General features: G+C 46.3%; 1 protein-coding gene across 1 annotated transcript in view; it reads right to left on the bottom strand.

Annotated features, from left to right (window-relative positions):
* Window positions 1-17,572, bottom strand: part of LOC135245309 (serine/threonine-protein kinase 32C-like) — a 68,918-nt gene that overhangs the window by 38,894 nt on the left and 12,452 nt on the right. Inside the window, exon 2 of the mRNA XM_064318297.1 lies at window positions 1,380-1,435. Coding sequence (XP_064174367.1) covers window positions 1,380-1,435 — 56 coding nt within the window. The remainder of the gene's footprint in view (window positions 1-1,379; window positions 1,436-17,572) is intronic.

Here is a 17,572-nt window from a genome sequence, read left to right on the forward strand (position 1 = left end):
CCTGCTACAGCAGCTCTGGCTCATGCCCTGACTGATTCGCCGTTCAGAGAGGCAGGACAGACAATACTTCACAACAATGGCTTCCCGGGCAGACAGTGCCCACACCGGATGCATGATGAAGGGAAACACACCAATGGGAACCGGATAAAGGTCGACCGGCAGCTCCGGGGACACAGGTAATGAGTAAAATTAACATACATTCAGATGGTAATATTGTAATGGACTGAGACGACACAAAGAAGAATTTCTTTCTCAGGGATCAGAGGTCCAGAATGGACCTGCAGTTCCAAATCCCAGAGCGAGAGAGACAGAGAGAGAAAGAGAGGGTGGGGGGAAGAGAGATAAAGAAGGGGGGGAGAATGATAAAGGGCTTTATCTCCAGACATTTCCAAAGCCAACAGTGTGATAAGCTTTCAAATCTTCATTCCAACATCCCAGTCATCTCTTACCCACACCCCATTATGCACTGAATATATTAGCATATCTGGGATTCTCATTAGACTACATTACCTTGCCTCAGATCTCCAGCAGGTCTTTGGATCTGATAGCATGCATTCATCTGATTTATACATTTTCTCCTTCTGTGGAAGAGCTATGCACCAAATCATAATGTGAATATACATTCAGTTGAATGACATCCAACTGGCATATTTTTTTCTTCATCAACCAGTCAAATTAGGAAAAATGTAAACAGAAATCTAAATTTCTCATAGAGCTTCCTGAAGCACTCACCAAGCACTGACCCAAAAAGCCTCACACTCCTCTACACACATATGCGCATGCATACGCACACACACATGAACACACACACACACAAACGCACGCATGCACACATACAAACACACAGGCACGCACGCACGCACACACACACATACACGCACGCACGCACACACACATGCACACATGCACGCACACACACATACACACGCACAGACAGACGCACGCACGCACACACACACACACACTCTCTGTAATTAAATGTAAAACAAAACTGTGATGTAGTCTTAAGATTGCCATGAAATCTTCTCAGATCCCAGCTGAAATGAGAAATCTTTAAAAAGAAAATACAGCTCTGCCTAATTTAATTAACCACAACTGCAAGGGTAGTTAAGAATAATTTAAATTAAAATGTAATTACTTAAGGCCCACTTCGCGAAGCAAATTTCCACAGTGCTTTCTTGTTTGAGTTAATGAGTGCACAAGGTAATTACTGCCATCAAATTACCCAGAGTCCCGAGCGGTGTGTGTGAGCATGTCGCTGTGAAGGCCCTTCTGACTGAAAAGGGCTTGCGCCCGGAGACAAGCGCACAGAGACGCAGCGCAGCCGGTGGCGTGCCGAGGAAGCTGTGGTGTGCGAGAGCCGTGCCGATCCCTCTTACCTTTCCAAAGCTGCCTTTCCCGATGGCTCGAAGAATCTGAAAGTGATCGAAGTTCACTGCAAGAGAAAAAGAGCAGCGTATTAGCAACTGACACCGTTGACCACCAAGACGTGTGACATATGACCAGCTGCTGGGCAGGACAGGGGATGAGGTATTATTAAGCAGTAAGGCTGAGGAGCTGGAGGTCCCTGTGCTGGAGATTAGAGCGGTGAGACGCGGTATGGGCGGACGAGCCCTTCCCCTTCCCCCGGGCTCCGACCTCACGGTAACCCAGCAGTGGGCCGCTGGCGGTGCACGCCCACAGGACAGCGTCTGCCAACCTCAGGCCAGGCCCCCCGGGGGGAACGGAGGGAACGCATCCGTATCCGTGGTGATGCCAGACGCAAACAAACCCTGGCATGGTGGGCCGTTTTAATGGAGGTTAACAGGATGACTCACTGTTCCCCACGCAAACACACTCTATCTGCCAAGGGGGCGGCGGGCGGGGGGAGTGGGGAGGGGGGGTGACTGGGAAAGGAATCCTCGGCTCAGATGCACTTCTACTCTTCAGACGCAGCAGATCCAGCGTACAGACGGCTGGCAGGCCCGTGCTCGTCTGAAGCTGTAACGATCACGTCAGGGAAAGGCAGCGTGGAGCAGAAACGGCAGGTTTCGGTGCTGAAGCTTCCACACGCAGCCCTGGGGACCCACTGCGTACACTGCTTTTTCTCACAATCATCACTGCAACCTCAAATTGCACGCAAGCCGTTAATCAATTTTTTATGCATGCGGAAGGATGATTTATCCCCTAAAGGCTGCACGTCAGAAATACCTATGCATATCATAGCAGCATAAATGTCCCATAAATGACAGCCTCTGGTCGCCTGGCTGATTCCCATTTAATCACTCAGATCAAATAATGCACTAATGTCATATATGACAAATGATTCCACTGTAAAGAGGCCCCATTTTTTATTGATTCAATTATTGACTGACATGTGAGCTCAAGCATTAACCTCAATGCTGAGATGCCTGGACTCTGAAGTGAAGATCTCTGCACAAGTTGAAGAGATCAGCGACAGACCTCATAGCTCCATGAGCCTGCATTGTGTTAAAAGTAAAAATATGGCAGCTGTAACAACCATATCCAAAGATTGACAGCAAGAAAAACCAGCATATTCAGTGGGTCCCCAGCAGCATGAATACATGATTTGCAGGAGGTATTGGTTAGTCCTGGACTGCCCCCAGTGTTTCTGTTGCTATGGCACAGTTGTGTTTGTGTTGTGGAGTGGACATTTGCCATGAACGACAATGGAGGACTCAAGAGGCTCTAGTAGCCCTTATGCAGACTCATTCATCTTAGGCCAAGATAAAGCATTCAGTCTGAGCCTACAAAAAGGGTACTGAGCCTCCCCTCACCTTCCCCTTCCCCTGGTCCCCAAAAGCTTACCCAGCAAAAACATTTACACGTTCATACAGCTGGACACATTCACCGAAGCAGCTAGTGTTAAACGCATCCCTCAGGTTTATGTCAACAGCTACTGGACGCAGGTTTGAACCTGCAACCCTCTGGTTACAAGACAAGCCTATACGCTTTACCAGTGCAGCTCCCACAGTCTCCATGACTGTCATTCACTGAATTACAGATACAAAGCGCGGTTAATAATCAGTACATTGAGCACATGACCCACTCAAAAGATGAATGGATGTGGCCCTGGTCCTTCCCAGCTGAAACCGTCTTCCATCTGGTCACAGATGAGTGCCTGGAATGGGCCCATTATTTATCGAGTGTCCTACTGTTCACTGTGGAAATTACATTTGTAGCGGAAAGGTATTCTTCAGGAGCTCCTTAACCCCTTAACCGGTTGTTCAAACAAAAGGCAGAGCTGCCTGTTTAAGGATTAAACCATTTATGACAATTAATTACAGCTATTTGTCATTCTGAATTATTTCACAGTTCCAGCTATTGCACAGAATTCCAGAATGAACACTGAATAAATGTTAAATTCTGTGTTGCAGGTTATTTAAGCCTTTAACTTGATTGGCCTGAAGAGTTAAAGTGTTAATACCCTATAAATTGCAAATGACACCTTTTCTATGTTGATTAACTCCAGCTAATTTACACATGACCAGTTTCTCCAGTAGTTAAATTTCCAAATATGCACTCAGTGGCCACTTTATTAGGCACAGCAGCTTGTTAACACAAATAGCCTGCTCCTCCAAACAGTGAATCATGTGGCTGCAACTCAATATATAGAGCATGATGACAGGATGAAGAGGTTTAGTTTTTGTTCGACCAAACATTACAAAGCATGATTTAAGTGACTTTGACCATAGTACGATTGTTGGTGCCAAACGCGGTTGTTCCAGCATCTGAAAAACAGGTGCCCTCCTGGGATTTTCAAGCACTACAGTCTAGAGTTTGCAGAGAGTGGTGCAATAAATAAGAAACACCCAGTGAGCAGCAGTTCTCTGGGTGAAAACAGCACGTAAATGGGAGAGGTCAGAGGAGAACAGGCACTCATTCAACTGAACGGAAAGGCCACAAATGCTCAACTAACAGCTGTTTACAACAGCAGTGTGCAGAAGGCATCTCCGAATGCACAGCGCATTGAGCCTTGAAGCTTGATGGGCTACAGCAGCGGAAGACCACGCCGAAATCGGTCATAAAGATGAGGCCACAGTGGGCACGTTATCACTGGACGATTGAGTATCATAAAAAAACGGCCTAGTCTGATGAATTTCAATGTCTGCTGTGACATTCAGACGGTAGCATCTGGATTTGGGGCAAACAGCACAAATCCATGGATCTAACCCGCCTTGTATCAACCATACAGGCTGGTTGTGGTGTAATGGTGTTGGATAATGTTTTCTTGGCACACATTAGTACCTACTGAACATCTCTTGAATGCCACAGCATACCTAAGCATTGCTGCTGAACCCTTTATGGCCACAGGCCACCCTTTTTTCAAATGGATGCTTCCAGCAGGATAACGTGCCATGTCGCAAAGCGCCAATCATCTCAAGCAGGTTCCATCAACATGTCAGTGACTTCAGTGTACTCCCATGTCCAGCACAGTCTCTGGATCACAGTCCAGTAGAGCAGCGTTTGTCAAAGTGGGTGCCGTGAGATCCCTACATGAGTGCCTCAAAATGTTATGTTGAAAAATTTTGTAGTAATGATACAACTAATAAATCATACTGTGAATGAAAAAAAAAATCATAATGGCGTGTCCGTAAGCAGAAGTGATTTCTAATCGTAATGGCGTATTTGCACGCTAAATGGATTTCAATTCATAATGGAGCACTTGGAAGCTCATCCTGCAAATATTAGAACATGTCTGAACTCAGTCCTCTATGCAATCAAACACTATCTGTGCAGTCTGATCTCCTGCCCGCCCCCATTGTTATGTTTTAGCTAGACTAGTTAAGTGGTGGTTCTGTACAGAAAGTAAAATGAAGAAAATTTTTTTTTTTTTAAATAGAAATTAAGATTTCCCGCCCCCCCCCCCCCCCGCTAAACTCATTTTGATTGAATTGAATGGAGGCTGTCGCACAAATCACCGCACTAAATTAGCACATTAGAGGTGTTAAGTATAGTTATTTCAAGTGATAGGCCCTCTGGCTAGAGAGAATGAGGTAAATATGTAATTTCTAAAAATGTAATTTGTTGAATGAAACAGATTAAATATTTTTTTGACATGTTCATCTATTTCTGACTTTAATGCCAGTTCACAAGATTTACAACCAATTCGTAGCGTGAGAAGTTTTTTAATCGCTTAAGACTACGTGCATAAGGCGTTGCGAACTGCGCGTGTCACCTTGGGGTGCCGCGGAAAGGGAAATGATTTACGGGGGAGCCTTAGGCCTGAAACGCCTGGGAACCGCAGAGCTGAAGGTCTGCAGCATGAACACGGTGCCGGAAAATGCGATGCTATCGAGCCGGCATCAACCACCATCCCCAAGGAGTGTTTCCTGCACCCTGTTGAACCCCATCCGGTGCTAGATAGATGTACCTTATAAAGTGTTCATTGAGTGCAGATCAGGAGAGAAACTCCCAAAAGGAGAGAAAATCTGTTCCTTTTCTCAGTAAAAGGAATCCAGAAGATGGGCGTTTCATATCTTTTTGACTTTTGGAAAAAGGTGGTATTTATGGTAGAAAATACCATTATAGCTTATATTGTACCAATGTACCTAACATTTTAAAATATGAATATTTAAATATAGAGATTCCTGATTCCTGCTCTCTCCCAAAAAACACTGGGATAGGCTCCAGCACCCCCCCTGAAACCCTGACCAGGATAAGCGGGTATAGATAATGGACAGATGGGTGAACGGGAGGATTGTACTATTTTCCATACGTACACATACATTTATATGCGTAAAACACTGGCCCTGTATTTAAATTCTTCCTTCCACAGTTAATGAAACAAATAAAATGTTAATTGCAAAGGCGGGTTTCGGCGTGACAAATAGGCAATTACACAGAGAGTGGACAGTTGCGCTCGGCCATATCGTGGTCTTCAGGGGCTACTAAAGCCATCTGTGGGACAATATCTAATCACATCTCCTCGGAGTTGAGCAGTTTCATTCATGAAAGCTTGCCAGAAAGCATATTTCTAAATCTCGGAAGACAGGGACTGTGAGAACGGCTGTCTCTGAACAGACTGCTTATCTAAGATTGGCTCTTAGTCTATTCAGCTCATTAAGCGACATCCTGTTTCAGCAATGAGGTTGCGAGAACATAAAAGTGTGGCTCTACCTTTGAGTTACCCCATTCGACAGCTTGCCGGACAGAAAAAAAACCCATTCGAATATTGGCTCTTTCGATCTGCCCCGCAAATATTTACCAAAAACGCAACGTCGTTTTTGAAATCCATCTCCGCTTTGTTGGATTTCGCTTGGCTTAAAAATATTCTAATTTACCCTCTGTCTGCGATTTGCCTTTGAAAATGAAAAGTGGCACAGTAAAGCGTGTCTGGCCCAGCGCGGGGCAGTCCCGGCTCCACCGCATTCACACCACGGCAGCAGCAGCAGCCGCAGCGCAGATGCCCGTCTGTCACAAAGGCACACGCCGTGCTTTCACTGCTTATGGAGAAACGTTCAAGGGGGAAAAAAATCATAAAGATGAAAAATGTGACACATCGAAAGTGATGCATGTACAAAGCCGCTGATGTCATCCCCATGCAGCATGATGCCTGATGACTACTGATTTCACATGTGAAAATGACTCATGTTCCCAATTTTTTTTCACCGTACTTCAATTTATCACCATTGAAAAATTAACATTTTTAAACCACAGCTTTTATGGATAAAAATGATGTAATGGCAGTCTAGAGAACAGAAGAGTTTATAGAGAAAGGAAAACATGCATCACCCTGACATGATCCCAAAATAAAGGCTGAAATACTATACAAGCAATCCCACACTGACACAACAACCTCACTGAGTGCATTTAGCCGCTTTGCCAGTGAATGCACTTTAGAGATTCGCACACAGGTAGAAGGTCAAGTGGACAGAGCCGTCAGTCACCGTGTGAAGTAAAGCATTTTTCATTCACAGAGAGCCTGCCGCCTCAGCATGGGAGTCATTTACCTTCATATCCCATAACTTCATGATAAAAAAAAGACTTAAAGAAACAGTGAAGACTTCCACCCCTTCTGGACCCCTTCTGCGAACCCGCTGCTCTCTCAGAAACAGAAAATAAAAAGTGCTTCCCGCTTCCCCTGGGGGGGGGGGGGGGTTTGCCACTCACGGACTGAACACAAGGCCTTCCGGGAGTTATTCAGAGCGAGGTTCCATAGCATCTCAGCCGTATGAAAATGCACTGCTTCTTGTGTATAAGACTACCAGCATACATTATTTACCAAAGAAAGATATGATCTGCATTCATCATTTATGAACGCTGCAGGAAAGAGGGCAGCTTACACTCCTTCGCTAGGAAAGCAGCAATGAAAACAGCTGCCATTTCTGACGGACACGCTAGAGCTAACCACAACAAAGGGCTGGATTACAGCGGGCCGCTCCATAATAACTGGGCACCTGCGGCACCCCACCAGTCTATAACCCAGAGAGACAATTTATAGGACTGAGGAACGAGAGCCAATCCCTCACTGTGCAAGAGTCAGCACTCTGTCAGGGGAAAACCATCTGCAGGAGTTTTCAGCGAATGAGAGACATTAGGGATTCAGGCAGAGACAAGCCTGCTATAGCTCATTTAGGGATCTATATGGAGACAAAGCATCATGGCCCAGCAAGTACAAGCCCCGCTCTGAGAGCCTCTTCTATATGCCAACTAACAGCTATGCCCTGGGCTCCTTTCAGCCTTAATCATGAGCCCAATGAGCTGATCAAATACAGCAGAGAGAGAGAGAGAGAGAGAGAGAGACAGAGACATACAGAGAGAGAGAGAGCGTGTGTGTGAGTGAGCAACAGCAAGAGAGTGTGTGAGTGTGTGTGTGTGAGTGAATGAATAAGTGAGTGAATTAAACATGCACCAGGGGCACCACACAACATATATCAATTACTTGGTTTACTATTTTCTATTTTGCTTCCTTTTACTGTTTAATTCAGTTTTTTGTCAATCATGATCTTTCTTTTCATTTCAGTAATATTTTTGTTCCTTTACCTGTACTTACTTTATGCAAAACTGTTTTTTCCCCATGCCAATAGAGCATTCTGAGGGACAGAGAGAGAGGTAATAGAGCAGAAACGCATTACAGAATTGCTACTTTACAGGACATGTTCATGAAGGTAAAGTCAAATCAGACCACTCTAAACATCATAAAGATTTTGGGGGTGTGTCAAATCACTGGTTGGCTTCCCTCGTTGGCTAGTGATGACCTCATCAGCAGCTGTAAGGCTAGAGAAAAACATCTGGAACCCTTCAGGTTTTATTAGCAAATTAAACTTGACTTACTGCATCTCTCAAATCATGCCATTAAAAACAAATGCAGCATGCGTGTTTCACTGCAAGAGCGCATTTTGTCGAAAAAAGTTAAATAAACGAAATACAAAAATCTGTTACTTCGGAAATGAGTTACTTCGAGGCGCCGCTTTCGATGCATTCCTGGTGTGAATTATGCATGAGGAGGAGAAGTCCTTGTCATGTGCCCTCCTTGACTGCTCATCGTCGCTGTCCGCCCGCCGGGCGCGGTGATGAGCGTGTGAAACGCTCACAGGTTCCCCCGCTCCGTCGCTCCAGTCACACGGGCTCTCAGATCGCTGGCTCTCGTGTCTCACGCAGACACGGCAGTGAATAAATACATAATCAGCAGCCCTGCAGGACACTGCTCTCCACGGTGACAGCCCCCTCGCAGATGCTGTGCGCTTTCAAGCCCCCCCCCCCCCCCCAATTCAGACAGGGAGAGGCGCATAAGACAGACAGACCGACAGAGAGTCACGCAGACTGACAGGCAGGAAGCCGGAGGCATCCCGAACCAGTGACATCACAGCTTCTGAAGCGCAGGAAGCAATTACTTTTGGCTCGTCAATCGATCTAAATAATTAAATATTAAACAAGAACTCGGAAAAGACTCAGTTAACTACTGTAATTCAGGTAGAAGCTTGAAAATCTCTTGAGAGAAGAAAGCTCATAATTCAGCCCAGGGCAAGTGTTTGATTTTGATTTGATATTGACGTGCCAAGGGAACGTCAAGAACATGATGCATGGAATAGCAATTGATGAACAATCTGTGTTTACTCCCAATCAAAATGCCTCAAGCTGTGGCCTTGGTTTATTTCAGATGGTTTAAACTTGAAATTCCCTGGAGGAAACAAGAATGAAAAGTGTCACATTGGTATCTGGCATGACTTCTTCATATATAATAGGACTCAAGCTACCAAAGACGTTGTGTGTTATGTTTCATTACCTACAAAATGATCCATGCCCCTCAGGAAATTTGAGTGGGCAAAAGTCTGATCATAATCAATAACTGAGTCTGGTAATGCAGTGTCTGAGTCATCTGAAATAGACATATTGTCTAAGGGTGAGACAGTCTCAAGGACTGCAGGTAACACAAGCGCAAACGCTCTTCCAAGTCCAGGAAGAACCTATTGATCCAAACGTTTCAGGGCCAAAACAGACAGCAGCGGAACTTAGTGCATAAAGCCAGGCAGCACGGGGATGGGGAAATACACAGCGTGCTGTTAGTTCTTGGGTCTATGACACTTAAAGGATGAGAGAAGGTAGGGCTGCACGCGGCATGTTGACAGGTGATGTCACAGTGTTGGCGCAGGGAGTGGGGGGGGCGGGTGTGCAAGGCAATCCAATGGAGCATGACAGCCTTTACTCCTCCCCCTTCTGGAGTTCTATATTGACAAAGCAAAGCAGAAAAAAAATCTACAATGCAAAAGCTATGAGAGAGACAAACACATTGCAGCTCTGTCCATCCAAGTCGCTTTCTAAAAACATAGCAGGTTCTGCCCCTGCACTAATCCTGACAAAAGCCAGGAGACACACCAGGCCTGATTACAAATCACACTCAGATTATATCCTTTATATACAATCTGATTTCACAGCTGGATTTCACTGAAGAATTCTGGTTTAGTAACCCCGCACAAGGATATAACGGCAACACCCCAGCTGGAAATCAACACTACACCCTTACGGGCCCAGTTCCCTAACCATTATACTACACAGACTGAGCTCTCTCTGCAGGTGAACCAGAGCTGTCCATGGTCCTGAAAGCTTCAAGAAGCTCCTGCTCTACTCACACCCACCTCAGCACCACCCGTCCTAGAGACAGAGCATTACAATCTCTATGCCTCTGAAATTCAGAACTTCAGATTTCATCGATGGATTCTCTCCACAGACACAGGCAGTATTTTTGTCAGACTGCCTGCATTAACTTCCTCACCGCATTTGCCCTCAATCCAATCATTCACACCTTGGGAAAGCTGTAAATATTGGAGGAAAAAAAACTGATTTGGCCTGAAACCAAAAATACTTTTATGCAAGACTGATTATTGCATAAGAGAGGTGTTAAAAATGTGCAACAGCGTGTGTGCGTGTGGGCTTGACTGCAAGAACTCGATAAATAAACACATTCAGATTCAGACCAAAAAATAAAAGAAATAAAAAAGACTTTGTCCTGCTTATTGTTCATCACTGTTTCTCCAAGAGGATTCTTAAATATTTTACAACATTTCAAAATAAAATAAATCTGACACAATCTGACTCTGGCAATATCACAATTAATTTTATCACATTTATTGGGTACTATTTGTTTCAATGTTCCTTGCACTGCTACTTCTGTTGACTGGAAGCAATCATTAACTTGAGCTTGTTAGAGTCTGATGTTAGCAGCACACCTAGGGCTGGCACCGTGCTTCGCCTTCTCAGGGTGATCTGCATCATTACGCTCATCTGCACAGATGAGTGGCTGCATGGAGTACACTCCACAGTATGTGTCCATTCTGGACCTAAGAGGGCAAATTGTCGGTATAGGGGCCAATATTGTGTTCATCAGCTGAATTTATTGGAGCTTCATAGCTCAGCAGAACACGGTCAGGCTTCAGAGCCCATGTCCTGTGTGAAAAATCCTCTACAGCAGGGAGTGAGGTGGGCCCGTCGCTACGCCTGACAGCCTTCCAACCTTCCCATCTATTTATAACAGCTCCCACGACTCCGCTAGTTTTGCCTCATTCAATCGCTCAGGCAGATCCGTCCCCATTCTTCACCAGATGTAGCAAAGATAGCGTAACGTTCACGGTTATTTCTCATCCTGAATAAAGGCGAAAGATAACTCAAGGTGTAATTCCTTATCCTGAGCAGCAGACTTCACCCTCAGGCGGAGCAGAACTCTGAACGTGAGGTCATAGAGGGCGGGGCTCTGACAGTGAGGTCATGAAGTGCAGAACTCCAAATCTGAGGTCATAAAGGGTAGAGCTCAATCAGTGAGGTCAGACAAAGGGCAGCTCTGAAGGTGAGGTCATAAAGTGTGAAAATCTGAGTCTGAGAACACATTTTCTATAGAAATCACATCAAATCAAATCCAGTTTTTGTTTTTGTATTGCATTTTTTTTACTAACAACTTCCACAAAGACACTTTACAGAGTAGCAGAAAAAGGGCAAGAAACAGAGCAAAAACAAAACAAAAAGAGCAAAAACCAGGGCTGAGATAGCAAGCACGAGGTAAAAAAATAACCCTCAAACGGTGGCAAGAAAAAACTCCCTGATGGGAAGAAATCTCAAGAGGAATCCGACTACGTGGTTACATGGTTATCTCCTTCCTTCTGTCCTCTCCACTTTCTCCCTCCAGGAGCTTTCACCTAACAGGAGACCCCATGCTACCTTACAGTTCCTGAATATTCATAAAGAGTCATGCGGAAGGACAAAACTTCCATTGCCCCAGTATGGTCATTGATCATGCTCCTTCATGAAAATTCATAGGATGTAAACTGGAATGTTTTTGCTTCAGGAAAAACAAAAACTTTATATGTTAACAATATACAGCTGGCAGCTTGTTGGTCTACAAAAAAATTATGATCCCATTACCTACTTCATTAACGAATACCTTTCTCTGTGGTCAGACATGTTGGTATACTAAAATATAGGACCAAATTCAAGCCCAGGGAAGTATATGTCATCTGTGAAATGTAGAAGGCAAAAAATCCGCAGGTCAGAGACTTTGTTGTGGGACAGGGGGTCCAAATGAGCAATCAGATCACCCCCTGGTCATCACACACACACACACACACACACACACACACACCAAGATAACCTAAATCCAAATGAACTTCTGAAGTCATTTTTTATTAAAATTTCCCACTGCTGGTGTGGGTAACAAATTGTGCCTCCATCCATCTTGGCGGCACCAAGACGACGGGGGCTGGCTATAAATACTGCCATAGAGCAGCCGAGGGCAGAACAGGGAGGGGGGCGGCGGGTAGCGGGGGGGCAGATCCGCTCTCTGACAGGTGCAGGATGGGGGCACTCCCACAGGGAGTCAAAATAGAAGGTATCTGAATGAGAAAGAGAAGGGACTGGAGCACACACACTACTTCACACCTATCCTGAACACATCTAATATCTTATGAACATGTCTCATATCTCCCGAACACGTCTCATATCTCCCGAACACGTCTCATATCTCCAGAATGCACTGATCATGAAACTCGTTCCTGAAATGAGTTCTCACTCATGTTTCAATGTTCCTGGCACTGCTACTTCTGTTGACTGGAAGCAATCATTAACTTGAGCTTGTTAGAGTCTGATGTTAGCAACACACCTAGGGCTGAAATGAGTTTTCACTCTCGCAGCTGAGCAGAGGATGGTTCAGTGATGCTGATGCATTTGCACAGTAACACTGCATCTGGAGGAAACCTTATTCTCTCATTCCTACCAGCTGCTCTGCACTGAACTCAGTTCCAAGTCTGAAATCCATCTCCAATCATTTTGGAAATCGGGATAACCTTATCCGCATTTTCCTCCTGTGCCTCCTTTCCAAACAGAGGAAATAACCCAAACAAATGTACAGTTTGCACTTTAAAGTAAATCTGTACATTAAAACAATATTGATTGCTTGTAGCGCAGGCTCCAGGCTACAGTTATATCGCATCCAAAAGCAATGAGGGCAAAGCTAATGGGTGCAACCTTGCACCCGGAGGACTGGAGTTCTCTCCCCACACAAATGCACAGCCCTTTCAATATCCATTACTACAGTCCAGAAACTAAAACTGCAGCTCATGCACCCTTACCAGTAATAGTGTAAAACATCCCCCTCTGTGAACACGCAGAAAGTCAGTTTTCTTAGTGAACATGCTGTGGGTCTATTTTTATTGGAAAATGGTGTGGGACTGTGAAAGGTTAAGAATAAATGTAATTTATTATGATTATGATTATTATTAGACCCACCGGGCATACAGTGGGTCTAAAATAGCTTGTGTTCACTGAGTTATTGCTACATTAGCACCTCCCACAGAGGAGTCAGGTGCTCATAGGCAACCAGCTGTCATCAGTCAGAGTCAAGAGTCTACCAGTGCTGAATTTACCTGTGCTGAGTACCTGTGCTCAATCTACCAGTTCGGAGAACCTGTGCGTAGTTTGTCCTGTGTTGAAATACCTGTGCTGAATCTACCAGCGCTAGGTCTACCTGTCCTGAGTCTACCTGTGTAACCAGTGTTGGACTTGACAGGTTATACAGGGAGATTTGCAAGTGCATGCAGTTCAGCTGCAGCACTCCTTACATGGTTAGGGTTAGGGGTAGGGTTAGGGCCATGCAGTGACAGCAGAAATTGGTAAATAAATACATGAATAAGTAAACAAATAAATAAACAAACAATACACTGAGTTTGTAGCAATACATCACTAACTCGTTGAATGGCCTCACAATGGAAATACTCACTACTGATAGAACTGCTATTGTGTGTGCCGTTCTGAGTCACTCTGCGTCTATTTCCGGTTGGGGTGGGGGTGGAATTTCGCAATATGGCTCAGAATCCAGACGTGTGATAAATATACAGAACGCATCGTTTGGATCACCACTACAGGACAGGAAGGTCTGTATGCGTACCATAAGCACAGCGGAAGGGCTGCACACTCCCCCTTAAGTCTTCAAAGCGGGGAAAGGCTGGCCAAAGAAAGCACTTCAAGCTGACGCTAATTCCACAGTGCACGTTTGAGTTCTTTCATCACGCGGGCGCTCCTTTGAGTCTCTGGCTTTTGTCTTTGTTGTTATTTTGATCTTGCCTGTTCAAAGGGGGGAGGTAGCTGTAGCCATGCCACTGTGCTTTCATGATGAGACAAATGGACTGACTTAAATTAATTGGGCTGGCCACTTTACAGCATGCAATCTGTGCTTTGCGTGGTTGCATGTGTGCGTGTGTGTGTGTGCATGTGTGCGTGTGTGTGTGTGCATGTGTGTGTGTGTGTGCGTGCATGTGTGCGCTTGCAAACCAGACCTGACAGGCTGGAAGGGGTCTACAGGATTTAAAACAAAGATAAATCTTTTCCCCCATGCGTTATACTGCTGGACTGAAGCATCAATGATGGCACAAATATGAGAGTCTGCAGCCATGGCCTACATAAGACGCTAAACAGCAGCAAAGGGGAGGCCATTGATATTCTCCACACGGCTCTGCCTGTTTATGTTACTGTCCCCGCTCTGTGTAACTGTGACTGTTCAGCCCTGCCACAGGCAGACAGATGGAGGAATTATTCAGGTTCGACTTTCTCACTTCTGACAGCGACAACTGCTCTGCCGCGCAGGCCCCCCTCCGTAACATCCGCACGAGTCTGCGGCAGGAGCCGGAACCCGCTCCATCCCCAGAGAAACGGAAGCCTCGCCACCGCCACCGAGCGGCTCTGACTCAGGGCAGGTTCCTCGCCCGCTGGCGAAGCTCAGAGCTTTTGTGCCTCCCTGTGTTTCGTCACATTTGAACAAGGAGCGGAGCAGCTGCCTCCGCCTCCTGAATATGAGTGAGAGCCCCCCCCCCCCCACCACAACTCCAGCGCTTCCCACCTCCGACCCTGTCAGCTCCTCTCCACGGTCTGCCCAAAACGGTTTCACTCACCACGCAGGCAGCGCTCGGGAGCAGTTTCTCACCATACAAGGTTCAGCTGTGCAAACAGATACCACGCTGGACCTGCAGGAGGCCCTGGTAATGGACATGTGCAGGAAGAAGCCATTTTAAAAGGTATACATAGTCCATTCTACTAGTCTGTCATGAATATCCTCAGGCTGAAAAATATGTACATTATACTCTTCATAATGGTTCATTTGAAACAATTTTTTTTTTCATTCCAGTTTCAATCAAGGAGTCACAGACTCAAGGCTTTAAGATTAAAGGAGATGCCATTATCTCTCTCTCTCTCTCTCTCTGGCTTGCTCTTTCTCTCTCAACCTTGCCATTTTTGAATCCTCTATTAGCAGTAGAAGCTGAGTGCCAATTACCCACAACACCCTTTCAACTTCCTGTCACGTGATCCCACCTCCGTGCGGGACATGGGTATTAGACAGCATGCGCCGATGCCCTCCCTCACTGTCGTGCGGAGGAGCAGAGGGAACGTCCGTGCGGGAGCACTGCGCTCACTCCTGCTCTCACGTTTCCTCTCCCCCTCTCAGTGGGAAAGGGGCTCCCCTTCACAGACTGAGCTCACAGCAGGCTAAGCACATCCACACAGGGATTCACACAGGCACAGCCTGGCAGGGAGGGAGACGGGTGGCAGGGGGGGAGAGAGAGAGAGAGATACCAGTTATGCTGCAAGCCATAATTCCCGAACGCACTTTCAGCCAATAAAAAGCATCTTGAATTTAATTAAACTGAATGAAAGAGACATTTGGAATTATTTAGCGCGTACTAAGAGCGTGATCTATAGTGGCTGTCGCCTTGAGGATATTAAAGAAGTTACCAGAAAAAATGGACTACTGTGCTTAGCATGAATTATTCTCTCAGAAGCTCAGTTTACTCAGGACATTTGTTTACACAACTGAATATTTTATAGTAAAATACGTTGAGCAAGAGGGATTCCCGATTTCATTCCTTATTTTTATTACGAATGTGGCACCTCCAGTCCCGCCCGAATGTCCAATTTGTGAACTATGTACAAGCACGCTCATATACAGCTCCTGCAGCCAGCTCGGGAGCGTCACGACAAACTGCGGGTCTCCTCCGAACACACAGGACTGCCGGCCACATTCACCACCGGCTCTGAGACCGTGGCGCTCACTCACGCGCCGCAAACGGCGCTTTACCCAAGTGCGCTACCCGGCAGCCCACTCCCGATTCCACTCCGGAACAGCAGCGCTTCGCTCTGTCCTCTGAGCCCGGCGAGCAGGTGGCCTCGCTGCCAGATCAGTCACGGCCCCGCGGGCAGGACCCCGGGAGACTGGCACGCGCCACCGCAGCCCTCTGGGAGCGAACACGACAGGTTAATTACCTGCTTAAGGCACACCTGCACACACAGGAATGCCACTTACTACGCAGTGACACGTCCCGGACACAAAGACCGCTGTTTAAAGAAGACGGAGGCGGAAGGAAAAAGGAGAATGCTGATATGTAATGGTGATATGCCTTTGTCTCATTGGTCGATTGATCAGCTTATTTGATTTCTGAATAATGCAGAGGGGTCCTGATTCTGGAGCCCCCCGTGGCCCTACGGGGCGGGGGCAGAGGAGGAGAAGCCCGGAGGGCTGGAGCGTAACCATGGAAATACGTTCCCCCCCGTCGAACGCCGGCGTATCATGGCGTTCTCTTCGCCTCCCCGCGGTCTCTGCATTATCTCAGCTGACATTACAAATTTACACTGATTCATAACTGCCCCGCCAGCATTAGCATATAATTTATTCATGCACTTTCGCTCCTCAATAATACATGCAGGACTCTCACATGGCCATATGCTGCCGTGCCACAGGAAGCTCATCGATTGCTCCGCTACGGGCTTCGCCGTCTCCATGACGTCAGCCACACTCGGGGAGGGACACGCCCATGTGCCGACTCTCACACAAACAGCATGAACCGGCCGGGGCACGGAGCTCAGGAGAGTGCAGCAGCGCAATGGAGGGCGGCCATTTCTCTGCACCAGTGAAACACAACCCATGGACGTGTAAAGCTCTCCATCTACAGGAGCCCCGGGGCCTGCTTAGGCAAACGGAGCACGCTACAAGGGTTAGAACTGGTCAACCCCCATGCCAGCCCTCCGGCCAGCAAGCATAACAGTGAGAGAGGGAGCGAGTGAATGGACTGATAGAAAAAAGAGAGAGAATGAGAGAGACATATACACATACACAGCTGCCGTCTCTGGAGAGAATAATAGTACCTTCCGCATTATTATGCCCATTTCTAATGTTCGTTGATTGATTGGTTCTACTGTACTCACAATATCACAATCACAATGCAGTCTGTACTCACTTATCCTGAGCAGGGTCGTGGAGAGTGCTGGAGCCTATACCAGCGTGATACAATACAATATTCATATTTTTTCCAGGAAAGAAGGGTAATAGCATATGGAGGGGGTCGGGGTCAGGGGCAAGGCATGTGGCCGTATTGGGTGTTGAAGAGTGAATTCATTACACAGTGGTCTTCTGTCTGGCCTTTCAGAGGTGAAAAGTACACAGCAGGCTGAATAATGTATCTGACACATCAATTCTCCAGAAACCTTCACCTTTACACAAACCATGAAGACAATTAGGGGCCTGTTTTTGCGGGAGAGAAAGAGCACATTCGCCGGGAAGTAAGATGAGGTCGCTACTGCTTTCATGCTACAATGTGTG

The sequence above is a fragment of the Anguilla rostrata genome, chromosome 18, assembly GCF_018555375.3.
Source record: "Anguilla rostrata isolate EN2019 chromosome 18, ASM1855537v3, whole genome shotgun sequence".
NCBI classification, from domain to species: domain Eukaryota; kingdom Metazoa; phylum Chordata; class Actinopteri; order Anguilliformes; family Anguillidae; genus Anguilla; species Anguilla rostrata.